Raw genomic sequence first — 21588 nt, forward strand, 5'->3', positions numbered from 1 at the left:
GTGCCCATGCTCATTAAGGAACAGTGAGGCATTGAAAATGCCCCATTTTGGCATTATTTATTGCTTATCATAAGAGCGCATTCCCAGTAATTGTAACATCTTTGTGAGCCCGGACTCATAAGAACACGCATTAAACTACAGTCAATACAGTGTGTCGGACACAAATAAACATTTTAAGTTTGATTCAGACAGAAAGCTAAATCCTTGATTAAAAATTTGAACCAAATTTCTTGACGTGGTTACCGACTGCAAGATAGAAAAGACCACAGTGTATCTGCTATTTTTCTTATTTATTCAATTTTCAGCAATAGAAAGTAGATCAGTCTTTTCTCGCGTAAAGCTTATGATTAGTTGATTACAATGACTGGAAAAAAAATTGGGGTGCCCGTGCTCGTTGGTGAGCTAGAGCCATTTTTCAACTGACAGAGCTCAATATCAAGGCAAATCCGTCGTGTTTTCAATGTGCGCGTGCACGAGCGCACGCTAATGACGCCATAAATTATGCGCAGTAAGGATGCGCAATGCAAATGTGAGGAATGACCTTAAAAGAAGCATTGCGCCGGACTACATGGTTGTTACCCCGCGCCAAGCAGGGACGCCATTAGCACCTTGTCCAGGACTTGCACTGCAGTTGCGATGACTTGCGTTCAATTTTTAATAGTCAGATCACATTAAGTTTTCACCGCTTGACAACCCAACGCAGTACACTTCAAGTGTGCTGCGTTGGGTTGTCAAGCGTTGAAAATTTAATTTGATCTGGCTGTTAAAAATTGAGCGCAAGTAAACTTGAGAGTTTGTTTAGTCACCTCCTTTTGGCAAGGCCTCCGACAATGCCGTTTAAATTAAAAAAAAAAAATCAATAAACAGAAATGGTCGCAGAGCTGTTCCCCCCTTTTGCGCAGTGAAGAGATCGAATACTCAGAAGATTGAGATCAAGTATTAAGATTCCAAGAGCCTCAAAAGTGGTTCATCTGGTACTCAGAATCCTTATTGTGCACTCTTGAGTCTTGACCGCTGGTCGAGGGCGAAAGGAGTGCAGCGCAATGCGATAGATATATTTTTTTGCCGAAAAAGAAGCTTGTTTCATACAAACGAAAAGCACCCCAGGAAAATTTAAGTCTAAAAATCTGGCCAATCTAGTCATGTGTTTCCAGAGCCTCCTTTTCCTGGTGCCAAGGTCCCGCTGGTTTGACGCGGGGGGGGGGGGGGGGGGGGACGAGAGTTAAAGTCCTTTGTGTCGTTTTCGAACGATTTTAGTTATAGATCAATCGGTAGTATTTTCAACAAACGAAATCAGCGCTCAATTAGTAAAAATCTTACCCTCAAGAAACAGTAGCTTGTCTTAATAGCCTGTTTTCCCTCAAGCCAAGGCCGGCCGACTAAAAGGTAAGGTAAAGGTAAAGGTAAAGGTAAAATCTTTATTTAGACACGGTATTTCCTTCAGGACTATACAATATTTAATTTAAATAAAGGCGGTAAAGGCGGTTCTGGGGACGAGAATGCCAAAAATGTGAAGGAAAAAAAAAAAAACAAAAACAAAAACGCTACGAAAGTAACGTGGTCAACATGTGTTGAGGCAAATCGAGCTATTAAATCTTCCATCGATGACTTTTCGTGACTGATCTCTATTGTCCTGAAATGGCACAGAATGCTTGACATTTGGACCGAAGATTTCAAAGATTGCTTTCACAGACAAAATACTCGACGTGTCACGTGCCAAAATCGAACGTGCTGTTACGCACTGCGCCAAAGTGCAGCAGAAGTGTTATTGGACAATCGGTCTTTCTTAGCCAGAGTCTTGATGCGCTTTTATTGAAGAGTGAAACTTGAAATGCTCATTGATTTAGTGAATAAAATATGCATGTGATGAGTGTATATTATGATAATCATCTCAATCACGCATCGATCGGGCATGAAAGGTTCGACCATAACTCAACAATACAATTAACTGACGCATATCGAATTTATATTTTGAAAAAAAGCTTGTTGGATGCTATCTCTTTCCTTCCCAGAATGCCTCCCACTGTGTGCATCACGCGAAGCGATATTATCGCGAAATCTTCTGCCTGGTGCTCGTGATTACTGTGTTGAAAGTCTCTCCAAGCCCGGCTGAGGTAAGATGCTTGCATTTAAGCTTGAGGAATGAAATGCAGCTTGATATTTGTCCCACTGCTTGGTTAAGGGGCGAGTTCCTTCGTTTAATAGAAGGCTGATTGATTCGTTTGCCTTCGCGTGAGTGCGGCAAATGTTTACACAATGAATCTCGCGTGCGCGAATTTCCTGAAAAGTACATTTAGACATGAAGGTAAATAAGAAGAAGTGTTAAATACGCCAGGCTGGTAAATATTTAAGTTGACTGTCGAGTACAGGTAAGTTGCCCAGCGGGTTAGGAAGCGAACTTTCTAAAACGAAACAATGATTTAGGCGTAAACAAAGCAAGATCAGGGGTACCTCGGTCCCAAAACACAGTTAATTGTTTGGTAAAGCACATTATCAATCGGTTCTTAGTTAATTCAATTTCAGCGTTATGTTTCATGCCATTTTGATCGAAATTGAGCATAAAAACGATGCACAGCGCCTGCTGTATGGCGATATTCTGCTGCATAATTTTTGAGAACATGAATGCAAAGGACATTCATCACGAGTGTTCTTTGTAGTTGGTCAATGAGCATGTCTCCATACATTTACGTAAGCAACGCCCATGCTGTTTTGGATATATGAGCACAACAATCTGTATAAATATTTAGCTTAGGATCACTTAGCTATATTCGTGTCTCTGAGCTGGTGATAGTGGCTGAGTATGCGATTTGTAAAAAATGTGAAAGTGTCTCATTCATGAGAGGTCAGGAAAGGTTAAATCAAACTTCAACTGACGTCCGTTGTTAAAATTATCTATATCGTGTATATTTAATGGCTAACAGAGAAGTACTTGTACTTGTCATGAAAATGTTGATCGTTCATTCTAGAGCAATTAAAAATTCTAAACTGGGTAAGTCGGAGGAGAATTTGATTCACTCTAGTTTGCACAACCGTTCCAGACTCTTTCTCGCGTGTTCCCGATGAGTTTCGTTAATCGTATAATATATTGTCAGAGGAATTAAACATTCAGATATTCCAGTTACGTGATTACGGTCTAGAGAAGTCTGGAAACTGATGTGCTTAGAAGTTCCAATTAACTCCTATCATCAAGAATACTCGATCGTTGTTCATCGCTTTCACACGAGGAAATAGCTTTGACAACTGTTATTTCCGATATTTTCCGGCTAGACGATACTTCAGGATCAAGTTATAACCTTTACCTCAAGTTTTATAAGCTAGTTGAAAAAGAATTTTTACGAGTGAATATACCTTATAACGAGTCTTGTTGTGATGTTTCGCATGCCTGTTCCCATTTCGTTTATGTGAATTCTTTTGATATTTTTATTTCCGCAAGAAATCAAAAAAGTACGGAATAAACTGTTCAGGAATAAACCTGCAAGATCCGGGGCAAAACTTAATTAAAACACACTTTCATCCAAAAAGAAATGCAAATAATTTTGCAATAGTTTTTCGCCTGGTATTGTCAGCCGAGTGGTGAAAAATTTCGTTTGAAAATCGGCGTCGAGCCAGAAATTGTAACGCAAATTAAATGCTTAAGCAGCGGCTGTCAACTTATCTTTTATTTAAGATTGCTAATTTAGTAGGTTTTGTACCGTTGGCTGGATATCTTTACAGGCAATATTTCCTAGTTATTTACCTCAATTCTGTGTTCTCCTCACAGCTGACCAATTATTATTATTGTTATTATTTTCTTTTACTGTCAGTTTAAGCCATGGGCACAGTTGTAGAAAGTTCGACATCCTACACCATTGAAACCATTCCAGGTGAGTGATAAATATTCGTATTTTCCCCGCGAGCGTCTCAGATAAAAGGAAATATTCTCGATCGAAAAGGATACAACAATTTATCTAGGTACATCTGTTTATAGTTTAACTTAGTCTTTTTTTCCGGCCGCATTTTGCTACCGCAGTATTCGTTTTCGTTATATTGCCACACGTAATATCGAGTATTAAAATATTATGAGTAATCATGAAATCCGCTTAACTTCGATCGATTCAGAGTCATCCTTAAATGAACCTCTGTGACGTAGTGGACAGATTAGTTTATTTCCGGTCTGTAATTGCTGGAGTAAAAACAACTCTTTATCTCTTTATTACGTAACTGAAGGTTGATTGTGTGACTTAAGTTTAAGAAGTGGTTTCAAATACCCACGCAGTCGATTGAGCGGTCGAACATTTCTTGTCAATCAATTTCGAAATCCTTTTGACACAGTTGATAGTTTCTCTTAGTAGATGTATTTTGTCAGAGCACCTTTATTTGAATAGATTTTTAACTTAAATAATGATTTTATGTCGTCAAAGAAGCCAGAAATGCAATAAAACGAAGATTGAGTTTAAGAATTTACTTGCAAGTTTGATTTATGTCACCTCGCTATTCTTGGGTTTGGTATCTGAACTGGCTCAATGTTCGTGACCGAAACTTTTTTTTTATTTTTTTACATGAAATTAGTTTTGGACCCATTTCGTATCAAATTTAACAAACGTGTGCAACAAAGCGGCAATAAATAAAATAAAAGAGATTAAAAGTCGATTTCATTTTGTAAACAACCATCGTCAACTTTTCACTAAAGTTCACTATTTCAGGCTTACTGCGTCACTCAAGCTCTTCGTTGCATTTTGTATACGCCATTCAATGTTTCTGGCAGTTGGCGATTATATCATCATTGAAATCAACATTATCCGGTTTTCTTTAAGATCGATGCGTTTATCTGTGAATTAGTAGCTGAACTGTTTTGGCAAGAATCCATGTTTTCTCCTGGGCTAGAAATAAGCTGAGTGCGAAATCCCTTTACTGCCATTTCAGCGACCGTTCTGAAACTCCGGGAAGTTCTTGTTATTGATATGACTCCTGTACAAGGAGTTAGTTTTAAAGGGATGTGTTTATTTTGTTTTTGTCCGTACGCTTGCGGTGAATATAAACGAGCAGGCCTTTCCTGTAGTCGCATATTAATTTATATATAAGATTATTAAATATACGAGAACATACATTTTGTTAGCTTCAAACTGTTTTCTACATTCTTTGACTCTTCAAGAATTTCTAGTTAACCAGCATTTAGACCATGATCAGCATGCTAATTCTCCTCACTGTTTTGTTATATTTGGGTTTTTGGTCTGCGCGTCCTGAGATGATCAGCTTGTTCATTTTCATAGCCTACCTGATTGATTTGATAGAGGCTGATCAATTCAGGGAGTCATTTATTACTTTAATGCACCACCAAAGTTGATTGTTTTCCTTTTGACATCGTTAGGAGGCGAGCCTCTTGGAATGGAAACTGGCGCTATCCCGGATGAAAATATAACCGCTTCCTCCTCTGCAGGCCCCGCGCCACCGAAGTTAGCCCGGCTGAACGGGCTGTCCGCCTGGTGCGCAGGCAAGGCTGATGACTGCTTTTTACAGGTAAAGTTGCCTTCTCTTTTCTCTTTTTTATTTTGTTCCCGTGAACTTAACTGTGCAGTACAATAGCTTTTGGCCTCCCTCCTTTCTCGCTCACATGTCTGCATTCAGGATGAGGTGATTTAATTGCTGCTCGTCAGCCTGTAGCATTTGCTTCCAACAGAGCGTTGCGACAGTCTGTCTGTCCGATTGAGTGACGTGGTTCCTGTCAGTTAATTAATAAGACTTTCCTCAGGAAGGAAATTGAAATCAGGCGGTCAACACGAGCTGTAGTATTTTAAAACCATTAAATGACTTGAACAAGAGTTGACTATTTTTCAACATTGTTTTAGGGTAACTGAAGATCCACAAATCAAAGCCAGCTAATATCTTACGCAGTTAAAACACTGAAAATACCTTGCGTGAAAAATAACGGTAAATACAGTGATGAAGTCAGGGACAGCACAGCGGAGGTTATTTTAAAGTGGCAGGGCTAAACAATTCTTGCCAAGACAAACAAGCATTAGGAGTCACCGGTTCAGCCGTTTTTTTGCTTTCAAAGACAAGTGATAAAATTCATACATAATTCATGTCATCTGGAGCCCTAAAAAATTCAACCCGAGCAAAAAAGGGGTAGGGCTTTAGCCCTACCAGCCCCTCTCCCTCCATGGTCCCTGAGGTCAGCAACTAAATCTGCCTTAGTAGTCAAAAACCCAACCCGATGGTGACTTGGCCTTCAGTTCGTTTGCAGAGGGCCGGATTTTGTTTTCTACCTGGTTCGCTACGTAAATGCGCCGAGCCGGTCGAGCCAAATTTAGCAAAGTATGAAAGGCCTATTGCTGTCTTCTCCGCGTGTACTGGAGTTTGCGTTTTGGAGCGACGTTCCGATTTTCAAAGTTTACTCCGGATGAGGGTCCTTTGGCAACTCAGTGACAATTATAGCCCATACTTTGTCTTTTCGTGTGAAAGGTGCAGAGTGTGAATCCCTAGCCGCCTCCTTACATACGATTAAGTAGTCTTAAGGGTATTAAACCTTATGCTAAATTAATTGTGTATCCATTATTGTTGAAGGTCAACCTCGGAGGTCTTCATTTGCTGTGTGCTGTAGCAACTCAAGGCAATCCTGGCGGGAACAGAGATTACGTGAAACGATACAAACTCATGTCTTCTGCAGATGGTGAAAACTGGACAACTTACGAGGAGAATGGAAATACTGTAAGTGATATTGAATGTCAGTGATGTCCTTTCGCGTATCTCCCCTTTTTCCATTTACTTCAGACAGTTTGGATATTCAGGTATCTGCCTAAAAGTCACTCCCCATGTATTAAGCTTCCCTCTACAACCCGCTTTTAAAAAAGAGTTGAAACATTTACGGAAGGAGGTAATTTTAAACTTTTTAATTTTATACCCTCTGCTCTCCTCTCTTTATCTATTCTCCCGAGATTCGCTAGGATTATTGTCATTAGCGGTTTCGTCGTCAGTACACAGATAGAACAAAACATTTCTCTTTGAAGTTTAATGAGCCGTCTATTGAGGGTAGAAACTTTCGGGGGTATGGCAAGGCGTACCGGCGTTGTATTTCCAAACGTCCAAGTATTTAATCCCAAAACAATAGACAGTTTTCGACATATTAAAATTCAGCTTGGCATTGAGGCTTGGAGTACACAAACAAAGGAAATTGAATAGACTACGAATAGTCCCTCTTTCGCTTAGTCCGTCGTGCGTGACGCGAAAGAAAACCGCGAGAAAAAAATGACCGCGCAAAATCCCGCACGCTCCTCGCCTCCGGGATTTCGCGCGGTCATTTTTGCCTCGCGGTTTTCTTTCGCATCACGCACGACGGACTAAGCGAAAGAGGGACCACTCGTAGTCTAGAAATTGAATGACCATGTTTATTCATTTCTTTTGTTCTGTGCCCTCTAGGCCTCACTGTCAAGCTGAATTTTAATATATCGAAAGTGGCCTATTGTAACAACATTGATGACAGATCCTGAACAATCGCGTGGCTAATTTGCATAGCAAACTTGTCAACGTCGTTGTCTTTTATGTTTAAGCCTATTGTTCGTTTAGCCATTTACAGATTTAATTGCGTACTAAAGAAGAGATTGTTCAATGATATTCAACATAGCCTGCGTAGCAAGCATCTTTTCCGCACTCCGTCCGCGCGTAAATTGCAGCGAGAGCAAAAACTCGACGAAGCAGAGGGTGGTGAGGCGAGAGAGGAAACTTATAGGCCTTGTGACTGAAGTTTCATTATTGCTGTTGATTCTTTCTTCTTCAAGATCATCGATGGCAACACGAACAACTGGGGTGTAAATAAGAAGGAATTGGAAAAAGAGATTATCACTCGTTACGTGCGGTTTTGCCCTGTCGACTGGTACTGTTGGCCATGTATGAGAGTGGAGCTGTACGGAGCTGCGCTGAACATAGGAGGTAGGAACTCACAATAGCTTCTAGACTAATCTCACATCGCCAGTTCTTGACTTTGTTTATTGAAAGCAGTCGTTTTAATGTGCGGTAAACGTTTGCGTTAACTCAGGCGCGACCAACAGCGAACCCTGCTCGTGAGCATGCTATGAAAGCTCTCCAACAAGATCGCCATAACTCTAGATTATTTTAGAGGAATATTCTTGAAGAAATCATCATTGAATGAAAGGGTTGAAGTTTGTGAGAAAATGACAGAAAATCCCATCGAGATCTCACCAGCTCGCTTCGCTCGCCGACGGTTTTACTCGTGCTGCCAACGATGAGAGCCTGCTCGCAGGCTAACCGAGATCATGCCAAGCAGATTTGCAAACATTAATCTTAAACGAGTTGGTCACTTTACAGAATTTATGAATTAACTTCAGTATAAATGACTATGATCTTTCACTTTGGCTAAGTCCAATTCGTATCAAAACTATCATTTCAGTGATCCTAGGAAGTGTATTTGTCCGCTGCTGTGTGAGCTGATTTGAGGGTATTATTTCTCATTTTTCATTTGTTGCCTCGCAAAATTCTGCGCCCATCTGTTTATAAATACATAATGAAGTGAAATGAACTGGCTGGATTATCCTTCAATTCGTGTGTTTGCTTGTTGTTGAGGTGCGCAGCATAAGCTTACCTCCTAACAATAGCGTCAGGGATTAGTTTTGAATAGATCAACCGAGCCAAAATCACGCAGTTTTATATTACTCAGAGGCTGTGTGAGCTGACGCCCGCAGAGACATCAACTGGTTTTCAGTGTTCTGCTTTCAAAAAGAGGAAAATATTCCCAAAAGCTAAAAGCTATTGCTTGAAATTTCCATTTTTCACCTAACTTCAGCTGAGCTTAGTAACGTAGACAAAGCACTCTTCCCTCGTTTTTATTGCATGGTTCACGTACGAGACATGTAACGCGTCGCTTTTGGAAATATTTGCTTAACGTACGCTAATGAAGCATTCTTCGTAAACAAATCAAACAGGTGAACGCTGCATCTTTTGGCATACATTACAACTGATAATTTATAACCATTGTCACATACACCTGCCGTTTTTCACTTGCATAAATTTAGCAAAGTGCTCTCTTTTTGGCAAGGGATACGAATATAATTTGCTCTCCAAATTGGAGTGGTTTTGTTTTGGAAACAATTTCTTTTTTGTTGGCAGTGGATAATGTGATAAAAACCCTAAAGGTGTACAAGATATCATTTAGTAACATGCTCAGCTTGGTAGGTTTTTATTACCAAAGCTTCGATTCTTTCAATGTGCGACGCCATCTTGTCTTGTTAGACAAGAATAACAAGTCGCGGTTACAAAGCCCATATATTTCTTCTGTCTAAATCGATTTCGAGAGAATATAAAGGTTAAGTAGCGATTTTGAATTCTTAAATTTTTGCTATTCGGATTCCAAAAGGTGAGTGTGCTTTCTCTTTATTTCGGTGATCTTTATGTGTTTAGAGAGGCCGGAATTAAAAATACAGAAAACTCCATTCATTTGTTTTCTAATTTTGCGAAATCGTAAATCGTAGTTTTTCTGCCGGTTTCCACTACAACGATCCTGAAGAGCTTGTTTAGTACCGTAATTTAAGCTGAAATCAAGTTATTCTGAACTTGTTCCTTGGTAATAGATAAAAACAGAACGGAGTGATAGGACCCTGAGAGAAAAAACTTCGCTAAAATTTCCTTGGGTCCTTGCCATGTTGTGCCGTCTTCCTGCCAACTTAAAATGCCGGTGTGCTATGTTGTCACTGAATTTCTTTCGCACATGTACAGCGGGTTAATTGTACGGTTTATGTATTGACTCTACTTTCATTTCTGTCTCTGGTCACAATTTTTTTTTAACTTATTATCAATAAACAAATTCTTTCCCAGATAAATTCCCAACTGTTGAGTCTGATGACGGAGGCAGTTACGTTGTGGGTAAGTGGCGTCGGAACCGACAAAGTAAATCAGTTTGAATTTATTTTCGTTACGATTTTCCATTTCTCTACGTACGACTAACTGGTTTACTATAACTGGCAGTTATGTTCTCAGCTGGTGGTTTACATGTACAATATTTTAGACTTAGCCTTAAGGTATAAACGTTAGTTGAAGGGACCTGATCGAAATTTTTCATCGTTTAATAATAGTTCGTTTAGTAACCTCGCATGAGAAATTAAATGTTTGTCGGTTTGCCTCATATTCATTCAAACAGCAGTATATCTTCACAGCACCTCCATTGTCTCGTACGTCAATGGTTTGTGCGGTAGCAATTAAGCAAGAAACGCCTCGAATTTTCCCAAAATTTGGCGCAAAGATAGCGTCATTATAGCCCTCTAGGTTTTTCCGCTCTCTTTTACCTCCGCCCGAAACTTTCTTAGCAGCGAAACTTGATCGGAAGGAAATTTCAGTTCAGCTTATCAGCTTTTAGTTTCCCGCCATTTGTTAGCGGCAGGTGACACGTTTGGCGCCCTTTGTCCACCCACTGCTAATCACTCATGCAAATCGCTTTTATTACTTCACAGAGAAAGTTCTAGTGACATCGTACGAAACGCGTGCTGATGAAACTGGAGACCCGGACGAAGACTCATTGAAGGAACAGGAGAAGAAACTAATTCGGGAGGCGAAGGAAAGGCAGCGAATAGAAGAAGAACAGCGAAACAGATTGGAAGAAATTCAAATTATTATTGAACAAGAAGAAGTTAAAAGAAGGCCTTCCGTCGAAGACATGGATATAAACGAACGGAAGGAAGCCGAGGCTCGAATTCAATTGGTTCTCAACGAAGAAAGGACGATGGAGAGGCGAGAGAAACCCGACGGCGAGGATGTATCTCAACCTGATGTCGAGGAGGAAAAACATGATCGTGTCACCAGGGAGTATAACAGAATCGACGAAGAGCATCGTAAGCGAATGGAAGCACTTACGGCGATACTAGGTGAAGATGAAGAACGTAGAAAGAAAGAAAAGGAAGAAAGAAGGTTGGCTGAAGAGGAGGCAAGGAAAAAGAGAGAGGAAGACAGACGTAAAAAGGAAGAAGAATTAAAGCAAAAGCGTGAAGAAGAAAGACGTAAATGGGAAGAGGAGCATCGAAAATGGGAAGAGGAGAGAAAAAAACGAGATAAGGAACTTGAAGCTGTGCTGGAGGAGGGCAGGAGAAAGCGAGCAGAGGAGCGTAGGAAACGAGAGGAGGAACTGAAGAAGGCACGAGAGGAGGAGAGGAGGAAGCGAGAAGAAGAACGAAAGAAACGCATGGAAGAGGAGATGAAGAAACTGGAGGAACTGAAGAGAGAGAGGGAAGAGAGGTGGAATAAGAAGACAGAGGTGGTCATATCTGACATTGACCTGTCAATAAAACCAAAACAAGACGAGGAAGATACCAAAAATCGACAAGACGAGAAAAAGAAGAAAGAAGAAGGATGGATGAAAAGAGTGGAAACGCCACGCTTAGTCGAGGAAGAAATGAAAAAATTCAGAGACGAAGAACGGAAGCGTCTCGAGGAGGAACGGAAGAAGTTACAGGAGAAAGAAATTGCCCAGGTAGAAGCGGAAAAGGAGTTCAAATCGGAGATAAGAGTTTTGAGGCAGGAGAAGCCAGAGACGATAACAAAGGTTTCTGTTGCAACAATCCAGTTAGCTTCTGCCCCGGACCTTGGGGAAGAAAAACGAAGGATTAAATGGAAAATGGAGAAAATTGAACAGGACCGATTACTGAGAGAACAGGAAGAGAAGAAGCGACGGGAAGAAGCTGAAAGAAAGAGAAAAGAAGACGAAGAGAGGACGAAGCAAGAGGAAGAACGAAGGCGGAGAGATGAGGAGGCAGAAAAGGAGAGGCTCAAGGAGGAGCTGAAACTGAAAAAAGAGGCTGAAGAGAGAGAGAAGAGGGAAGAGGAAGAACGTAAGCGACAGGAGGAGGAGCTACGGCGGCGGATGACGCTCGAGGAGAGAAGAAAAAAATTAGAAGAGGATAGGAAGAAACGAGAGGACGAAGAGCGAATCTGGAGGCGTGAAATGGAGGAAAGAAAGAAAAGAGAGGAAGAGGAAAAACGTAAACAGGTGGAAAGCAAGAGACTCAAACGTCTTAGCATTGAACGAAAGAAGTTTGAAGAAGATGAGAAGAAGCGTTTGGATGCTATTGAACGCAAACGGCTTGAAGATGAAGAGAGGGAGCGACTGGAAGATGAACAAAGACGACGCGAGGAGAGGGAGAGGTGGAAAATGAAGCAAGCAGAGCGAAGGAGAAGTGGCGAGATTTTCCGCCATAAAAGTGAAGAAGATTTGCGGAAAAGAGAGGAGAGGTATTCATGGAAGGAAAGGCAAAGAAAGCAGAGGGACAGCAAAAGTTTTGAGACGAAGTGGGAGTTCATAAATGGCGAGCGAGTTGAAGTACCAGGTAAGCGTTAACTACACAAAATAAATATCCCTCAAGGTTGCCTCTCGTGGTCGGGGTATCCTCCGTACCTAGTTCAGTTCCGTGGGCGGGGTAACATTTGACAGCGAATCGTTTCCATGAGAATCGCTAAATTGGCATCAGGGTAGAGGGTTACTCGCTTGAAATGTAAGGTGGTCAAGTGACTGAGGGCCAAATTTTCCCTTTCCAATCAAACACTTTAGCCATTTTTACCTCACCTTCTAGGGACATGTCGGGACTTAGAATGCGCGCGGAAATTGCTCGTTAGCAGGAACAACTCTTGTGAACTCTCTGATTGAAGGTGTCAGGAGCAGGGAGGGGTTACCTACCTACCCAGGACAGCTTCCTGTCTTCATATCAGCAGACCCTTGGAGCACGCTTTTGCTCTCGTGAATTACAATAACGTCATGAATTTGTACTTCCTGTGATAGCTGTCGTGTCTTCTAATGACGCACACAAATTGTTATAACATGTCGAAATTGTCATTCGAGCTGTCGTACATTGTAATAGCACATTGACAGTAATTTTGGCATGTTCAACTTCCCGACCAACTGTATTTGGAAAAAGGAGAAAATACCAGCGTTTTAAAACTATATTCTGTGGTTGTTGTCCTAACTGGTTTAGTTCAAATAGATTTATTTCTGAGTGAATATATGAGAGATCTAGAATTACAACTGCGGAGAAAGACGTAAAGGTTGACACGATCATCGCAGTTTATATGTGCACAAATGATCCCGTTTGAGCCTGACTTCTTTTCAGGCGTTATTTTGGCAACTGCGAAAGTTTTACTTTTCAAATTCACGTATAATGTTACATTTTTAAGTAAAATGGAATTAACGTGAATTTTTGAAGTGAATTTTGCATATTGTATATTAAGCAGTGCTCGACAGCATCGAAGTGTTTGCCTCAATTAACATAGGAATATATGCTTCCAATTTAGAAACAATTGGGTAAGAGATGAAACATTCGGACACTACCAAAATTGAACGACGTCGCGGGCCAAGTCAAATTTAACTATCAGAGGAATTTAAGATCATTTATTTCCAAATTGAACTAGCATTTAGTCGTACTACTTGCTTTTATTGTTTTAAAGGACTCTTAAAACGTCGTGTATCCGATCACAACAAACAAACATGCAAACATGAAGCTCGCTTGTTCTCCGCGCTTGTCATAGGTCACGTGCTTTTTGAATTGAGTCCTCATTGGTTAATGTTGTTGTTGAGTTCGTTTTCATTATATGGCCAATGTTGTTTATGTTTTTGTTGCTTCATCGCAAGCCATAACGAAACTGGAAGCAAAAAGATAAGGCAAACACATTGCGCGCTTGTAAGCCACTCAAAGTGCAATATTTTCCTTTTTAGAAGATATCTTTATATTATTTACCTTTTTCTTTTTGCTCAGTTGACGAGTCATTTGTGTCGCTGGTGAGTGACACATCGTACAGTGAACCCTCAGAAGTGTTCGAGGACGAGACTCCTAGTGCTAAATATGTAATGGTGAACACTGTTGAGACCACGAGAACACAGGACACAACACCAAACGTTGATGAAAAGGTAAGTCGTGGATACCTCGCTTTTGTTCAAAGAGGATCTTAATTTTGATTGAAACATAAAGGTCAAAAGCACCTCAAATGCTACGCGGAGATTTTGCGCCGTTGTTTTTACAGATTGACGATCGAGACATCTTTCCCTTTTTGAGGATCCAAGTGACATAATTTCGAATTAAAAAAGGCGTGAGGCGCAATATTAGCAGTCTCAGCTCCAATGCAATCCTTGAAGTATTCTATCGCTGAATTAGGTTGACTTGCACTCTCTATTTATCTGAATTTCAAACGAAAATACAAAATTCAGAAGACATTTTTTATTACTGGGAAATACTAAAACAAAATAGTTGTGTATTATCCGAATATGGCTGCGAATGGGTTTTTGAAAGCGATGCTCAACGAGCTTGTGAAGGCAGAAAGGTCTCTTATTAGCCTCTTGGCCGGGAGGAATCGTTGCGTTAGACTAGCAACGTGCCTTATTGCTGCGATACCAAAGGAGAAAAAATTAGGAGTGTGGAATTAACTTCGAAATACATACAGTCGATTTTGCGCTAACGGACTTTACCCTTAGTAGATAGTTCGTCGCGATCCGATCCAAATACAAGCACTACATGTTAAACCTCCCAGAAGACCTGCCTTAAGGGAGCACGTTTCCTGGTTCAAAGAGCGCCCGCTTGCGGGAGGTTCCACTGTAAATCTCGTCCTCAGGTTCTATATTCCAACAGGACTGTATTTTAATCTGTTGAAGGACTCAGCAAGAACGACCTCAACCATCCGTGTCATTACCACAACAACAACAAAAACACGCACGAAGTACCGAGAACCAAAAGAGAAACATCCCAGTGTTACTTCAGAAGAGACGTCGCTAAATGGACAGGTGTTGCCGTACAGGTCCCAACCGCGCTGCGATCATTTGCTTCCTAGAGATGCCTCTGTGCAGGAAGCGGAAGGTAAACTTTGTTCAACTTTCTTTTTTCTAGCAATGAATATGTTCATGAAATACCAGTATTTTTACCGTACCATGGAGACACGGTGGCTTCATGGCTAGTACGCTCGACTCCGGATCGAGCGGGCCGGGTTTGAGCCTTGTTCGGGGACATTGCGCTGTGTTCTTGCGGAAGACAAATTACTGCCACAGTGCCTCTTTCCACCCGGTGTATAAATGAGTACCAGCTAATTTAATGTTAGGGGTTACCCTGCAATGGACTAGCATCCCATCTGGGGGGGAGTAGAAATACTCCTAGTCGGTTCATACCACATGCAGAAACCGCGATAAGCTCCGACCTGATGGACCACTTTGCTCATATGTAGACTTAACCTGTTCCTTACCGTTAAAAACAAACCTGACTTTTCTTTCTTGTTAACCTTCAGAAATGAGCTTTCTCGACAAAATTGAAGAAGGCGAAGGCAAACTCAGGCCATTTCCGAGCTGGTACGGGGGACTGGACATGGGTAGCCTACCGCACCTGTATTTTCCTACTAGTCCAATCCGGGACTCTGATATTGACCTACTGCTGAGCATAGAGAACGAGGGCCTGAAATCTTGGAAGCGAGTCAAAAAGTCTGGAGAGCTGGAAATTTACTCGCGGAAAGGACTGGAGAGAGGAAGTCCACCTGTTACCAGGGTAACTGAGAGTAGCTAATAGAGGGCAAAGAAGTAGATGATACAGAATGGGGCTAGGCCCCGATATCTCGATTAACTAGAATGATTGTTTTTCTCTCCTTCACTACGCAATTACTCCACAGATCAATGGGCAATTTCCGAATTCCTTTAGCCTTCTTCTCAAAGCGAGTCTTGCTGCCCATCCTTTCAATCATATGAAAATGAAATTTCATTTACATGGAAATAAAAGTCATTTTCATGTGAATGGTTGTGCACCAGGCCTCGCTTTCATAGAGAGGCTTAAGGCAACTCGGAAATGGGCTGTTCATATTTCTGTCTGTCTATTCTGTTCTGTTCTTGGCTTCTTTTTTCAATTATGGATATTTCTGAAACCATTATTTTAGATTGATTTGATTACAAACAAGAGAAAATGAGGGGACAGAGAGGGACATTGAGGGCGTTGGCTGGGATATGTCGATTCCACTTGAGTTATTTTTAGTTTTAGGCGGAAACGGAAGTCTATTTCCCCAGACGTCCGCATGATACCTTTCACCCGTTGACCAGGGAATTTTTAAAGGGCGGTCTACGTGGAAATACGTTTTTGTCAGTAGAAGCGCGTAAAGAACCACAACCTATTTGGAATAAAAACGCTGGGTGAAAGAAATATCAAAGTTTTTCCCCTGAAAATTTGAATCAAAGAAATCAGCGATGACAACAAGAAAGAATTTATTTGCTTTCATTTCTATAACAACATGCAGAGAGGTAACGTATTGTTCGATATTGAAAACATATATAACATGGAATACTGTTTCAAGCTGTAGCGATCCTGATACCTCTAAAAGCATCGACGAAAGAAATCTTAGCCCACCGAAGAAAACTATTTTGGTTCCCACGGCAAAACTATTTTTGAACCCAGCGGCAAAATTACCCTCAACCCAGCGACAGGAGAATATAATTCTGGCCGAGCTGCAAAACAGTTCGGAGGGTAGCTAAAATATTTTGAATCTAGGAACCAAAACAACTCGAAGCCTAGCGATTAGCGACAGAAATCAACTTGAATACTATATCACAACAAAACAATTCCCAACCATACGACAGAAGTCTATTTGAACCTCAACAGCGCGGATAAAACAACACGGAGTGTAGCGATTAGCCTAGAAAATAACTCAACAAAACAACAGCTCAGAGCGATCAGTGATCAGCGACAGAAATAATGTTGAATAGCGGTACAGTGACAAACTGAAAAGAGCTCGCCGTGAAGCGACCTGCGACAGAAATAACTTGGACTCCAGCAACAAAACAGCTCGAGGTGGGACGACCAGTGACCGTCAGAAATAATTTTGAATACAATAACAAATACCTTAGAGTAGCGCTCAGCGAGAGAAATAATTTTGCATGCCGGCACAGCGATTAAACAACTAGAGGCATGGCGATCATGGGAATGTAGCAACAGAACTAGTTGTGAATGCTGATACAGCGACAAAACAGACAACCCGGGCAGAAATAATTTTGAATTCACAGAGAAACAGAACAACTCACAGCGCGGTAGTGATCAGCGACAGAAACAATTTTTCTGTTCAACGACAGAACAACTCGCATTCAAACGACAAAAAATGATTTTGTACCAGCAACTAAAGTACATTGAACTGAGCGTAAGGGACAACTTCTTCTAACTGCTTTTCCAACAGAGAAAACCAGAAAAAACGGAAGTGTCATCTTCGTTTGATCATGTTCATGCCACGTTTTCTTCACCTTCGGTTAATTTGCACTAATGTAAGCTTTCTCTCTTCGGTGTGGGGAGAAAATCTCATTGTCCTTGCCAACATCAATGTCGAAGTCCACCGGCTTGTAAACTCCATTTGAAAAAGCCACAGTGCATAGTCCATAACAGTAGCCACGACCTTTATAACATGCTCCGCCGGAATGTTTTGTTGACCACTCAGAACTACATTTCCGCCCGTCTGCATGTGCCATTTTATTCCCAAGGAGATGTAAAAATATATCTCCCACATTGATTTATCCAGCCAGAAATACCAACTGCCTCTAATGTACCCGTAAAAGGCGCTTCTATCGAAAAAGCGTATTTCCCCGTGGACCGCCGTTACTAAATTGCCTGATCACCTAAAGAATAATGGTATCATGCGGACGTAAAAGGAAATGCACTCCCGCTGTTTTCGGCAACCCTAAAATAACTTTAGCGGAATTGACATATCCCAAGGCCTGGACTGGGAGCCTCCCTCTCTGTCCCTCATTTTCTCTTGATTACAAAGCCACTGCATGAATTGTTCAGTCTGTTTTGATTAGTATAAAGACTTGTTAATAAGGTTTAATCCATTTCAGCTCTCTTTATGTGTTATATTTATTTTATTTCACGGCGTTGTGTTGGCCGAAGTATGGTACACGTTTTAGCCTCTTCCAGGCGTCCACTTAGCTGAGGCGCCAGCGTGAAAAACAGCGCGCGAAAAATAGAAAAAAAGCGCGGCGAGAGGAAACTTCCTCTCGCCGCGCTTTTTCATCTTTTCGCGCGCTGTTTTTCGCACTGTGCCCCAACTAACTGAACGCCTAGGAGAGGTTATACTAAACACGTTTTAACCGTCCGAACGTTTGCTCAAGAAACCCGCCGCAAATTGGGACCCTTTGAAAGTCTGAAAGTAACAAGAATTGTTTATTTTGGAACTTTGTGATGAGGGAATTACTGCTTTAAGTTTGCGAAACTTTTATGGTAGAGCGCGAAGCTCGATTCACGCAGCGCGCTGGTGCACCTGAGGGACACGCGCGTTGTGAGCGTGTCACTCGCGTGTTACGTTCCTGTTGTAAGCGGCTCTCGCTTGGCGCTCTATCCGAGTTAAGGATAACAAGAGGCGAGCGACATAGCAGAAAACTCAATGACTTTTTTAATTTTTCAGGCTGTAATGGTATTGAAAGACATTCCCTACAGAGATGGTAAGTTATCCCATGTTAAGTGTGCTTCCGCAGAGAATTATACAATCGAACCGATTGTGTTTTTCATGTTTGTGAGACACGTGTGACACGCGTGATATACGTGACATCTGTGACGTGTGTGACATGTGTGATTCTTGTGACACGTGTGACATGTGACATGTGACATGTGACTGTAACCTCGAGAAATACATCATTTGTTGAACTTTTCTGGCCACATGTTGTTATAAAATACATTTTTCCATTTGTCTTAGCTATTGATTTAGTCTCTGACTGGGATGAACGAACCAAATGGGACAAGACATTTGACGGTATCTCATTCCTTGATCAGATGGCCGACTTCAAACTCCTTAAATGGTGAGTGTAAGATGTCTTGGGCCCAGTCCACTATACGCTGGAGAAGGTTGAAAACGGTTTTTTGTTGCATGTTTCCTCCAACAGCGCAACGCCTTAGTACATTTATAAACGCGCATCTAACCCACAACCCACAATCCATAATCCTTAACTTTTTTTCTGGGGAAGGGCTCGAAACGCTAGCTTCACTAACTCGGCGGTTAATGTACCAATGTAATCAAACTTCAAGTTAAGATTTCATAGTATGACAAAGTATATGACTTTTCACTTATTTTTGTCGCCATTTTGTAGTTCTCAGAAGAAGAAAAATCGCTGTGTAGTGTTAGCAAGCCTGGATCGTGAAGACGAGGAACCTTGTTACGCGTGGGCTTGGAAAGGGTCCAGTCATCCGAGCGTCCCTGGGGAGGATACTAAAGTCACAGTTATGAGGTTGGTGTTGTTTCGCGCCATTATAGCACGTTATTTACACTTTTGTTTTTGTGTAATCAGCTGAGTCATCACGTGGGATCTAGAGTTCGCATGGAAGTGCAAAATAAAATATTCCCACTGTTCTGAATGAGCTCACACGGTCATAACCTTCCTTGAATATGTTAGGATAATCTTTTTTTTGGCTATATCAGTTTTTGTCTTTTATTTGGTGCATACTTTATTGAACACTATATAATTACGAAACCCAATCCGGCAGGAGGCTAAGAGGTTGGTTATTCGCAGAGTGTGCTGAAGGGGGGTGAGAACCTAAGATTACACGACGGTAAACGTAGAGCTCCCAGAATGTTAGGCTTCAGTTAAAGCTAGCACAAACTTCAGGCCCAGTTCAGTCGTGTGTTTGCTGATCCAACTATGCGTGTTCCTACGTATGCGTTTCCCACCTATTCACTCGATTTTCGCCTTTCAATAGATTGGAGACTGGTATTTGCGGCGCAGTCATTCGTCCATATCACGACGCCACCAGATCCTCCAAAATCACACTCATTACACAGATACGAGGCTCTGTACCCAGTCCACTGAAGAGCACGTACCTCACGGGCAACCCGAGTAAGTGGCTGCTTTGGCTGAAGAAACATCACACATCACAAGTGAAGAGCACCATGGAAAAGGAAGGAGACGATAACAACAAAGACGACGCTTCTTCAGCGTCCTCGAAGTCGGATAAGCAGGACTCATGAGTATAGAGCTTACTTTAAAGGGACAAATCGTTAGAATATCGCAGCGTTCTAGAGGTGGCTTGTTTTAAAATTTTTAAAAGGCAGTTTTTGGTGATACAATCTTAGGCTGAGGTTAATTGATAACTTTTATACCGAATTCATAGACGACAGGTTAATCAGTTGTCATTTTCTCTTCTTTGGTCTTAAACCAGTTGGAAGCGAACGTGAGATATACCCGAGAAAAGGTGCAACTGAGTGTCGCGGGCTCAGAGGTTGGTTTTTGTGGTCGGTCCGTGCGCTCCTCTCTGCGCTGTTATAAACTTAGGAAGCAAAATGAACTGGTCGCAGTATAATAATTATACTAATACCAATGCTGACAAAAGGTACTGACGAAAAAGGTTTTTAATATCCCTCCAGTATGTAGGCTTGAGTCACCTTCAATGTAGTAATCAGAATAAGAAATGCAGGTTTTCATACTAAACTGAAAAGTGTTGGGGTTTCACAAGATGAGCCAGTATTCACGGCTGTAAATTTTTTGTACAACTAACTCAGTGTTGCTGAAGTTAAACAGAAAACAAAAAAACTTGTTTTTGTTTGCTATTCAATATGCCAACCTAAACCTTCGGGAAAGCTAATTTAAATCATGCACACTTTTGTGATAAGTCAATTTTGTAGTGAACGAAAAATGCCAGCTATTGGGATCCGAGAGTGACATTTTGCTACTTAAACCTAACAGCAACTTATTTTTCCAGCTGAAAAATCGAAAACATCAAATTCAACAAGTAACAATATTTAAACACACAAAATCACGATTAAGGGCGTTTGCAAATGTTGCCGTTGGACATCTCCAATAAAAGCAGTTTTCAAACGGTGGGGTGGCCCCCTCACTCGCGCCGGAGTGGCAACCTTTTAAATTTTTTGAAACGCCCCATGAATCTGTAGCGGTATACTATCAGTCTGGAAATTAGAAATCTGTTGCTCCCCTAATTTGTCCTTTTAGCAGTCTCTGGACTCACTATTACAAATTTCCTGACAAAAAAAAGTTTCGTCGAGGCTCACAAACACGTGATTGTACCGTTCCGTAAGGTAGGTGCACGTGACGGGTCCACATTACACATTTTGGTTCCATAATATTAGGAATAGTGATGGTGCAGCATGTATGATGTAGTATTAAATCTGATGTGAGAAGCGAAGCGAGAAAAAGTTTCAAAGATGTAAGTAGTTAGAATATTGTTTAACTTTAAGAGCGTGTAAGCAAAGCTTGCAATATGTGAATTTTTCCCTAAGGAGATTGCGTGATGCGCCCTCTTATGTCACGCATTTTTTACTCTCCTTATGCTAACTGCGCGATCTGCTTTTAAATCAGGACTGCTGTCTGGGGGTAAAGAAAATATTTTAATTCGATTTTCTTTTAGTTTTGAATATAATCGCCTTGGATTGTACGTGTTTTTATGGACGTTTTAATCGATATACATCACTAAAATTGTGTGGGTAGAGAAATCGGGTGGGCACACCCAAATTCTTTTCGTGTCAGTTAAACCGTGTGAATGGTAGTAAAATAAAAAGTATTTTAATGACTTGGAGTATGTCTTTTTGATTTGATGCCATGATGTCACTGCATTGTCTAGCATGTCCATTTTAAAAGTGTTCATACTAACACGGCCAGTTTGTTATAAGTTTTCC

At 41.2% G+C, this 21588-nt stretch overlaps 1 protein-coding gene across 1 annotated transcript; it reads left to right on the forward strand.

Moving 5' to 3' along the window:
* Positions 1-1999: 1999 nt before the first annotated feature.
* Positions 2000-21488, forward strand: LOC110052392 (uncharacterized). The gene is made up of 14 exons (XM_020758517.2): positions 2000-2114; positions 3804-3863; positions 5348-5496; positions 6544-6687; positions 7755-7905; positions 9805-9852; positions 10437-12302; positions 13722-13873; positions 14612-14813; positions 15235-15488; positions 18373-18409; positions 18661-18763; positions 19052-19189; positions 19659-21488. The coding sequence occupies exons 2-14, from the start codon at positions 3812-3814 to the stop codon at positions 19924-19926; spliced, it is 3564 nt and encodes a 1187-aa protein (XP_020614176.1). The 5' UTR covers positions 2000-2114; positions 3804-3811; the 3' UTR covers positions 19927-21488.
* Positions 21489-21588: the final 100 nt, after the last annotated feature.

Source organism: Orbicella faveolata, unplaced genomic scaffold (genome assembly GCF_042242905.1).
Source record: "Orbicella faveolata isolate gen_17 unplaced genomic scaffold, um_ofav_v1 contig_46, whole genome shotgun sequence".
Taxonomy (NCBI): domain Eukaryota; kingdom Metazoa; phylum Cnidaria; class Anthozoa; order Scleractinia; family Merulinidae; genus Orbicella; species Orbicella faveolata.

Excerpts from the sequence above, each read along its gene's own strand:
- LOC110052392 (XM_020758517.2), top strand. The coding sequence starts at position 3,812 with ATGGGCACAGTTGTAGAAAGTTCGACATCCTACACCATTGAAACCATT. Across the intron at positions 12,303-13,721 it reads CGAGCGAGTTGAAGTACCAG|TTGACGAGTCATTTGTGTCG; the intron begins GTAAGCGTTAAC and ends CTTTTTGCTCAG. Across the intron at positions 19,190-19,658 it reads ACTAAAGTCACAGTTATGAG|ATTGGAGACTGGTATTTGCG; the intron begins GTTGGTGTTGTT and ends GCCTTTCAATAG.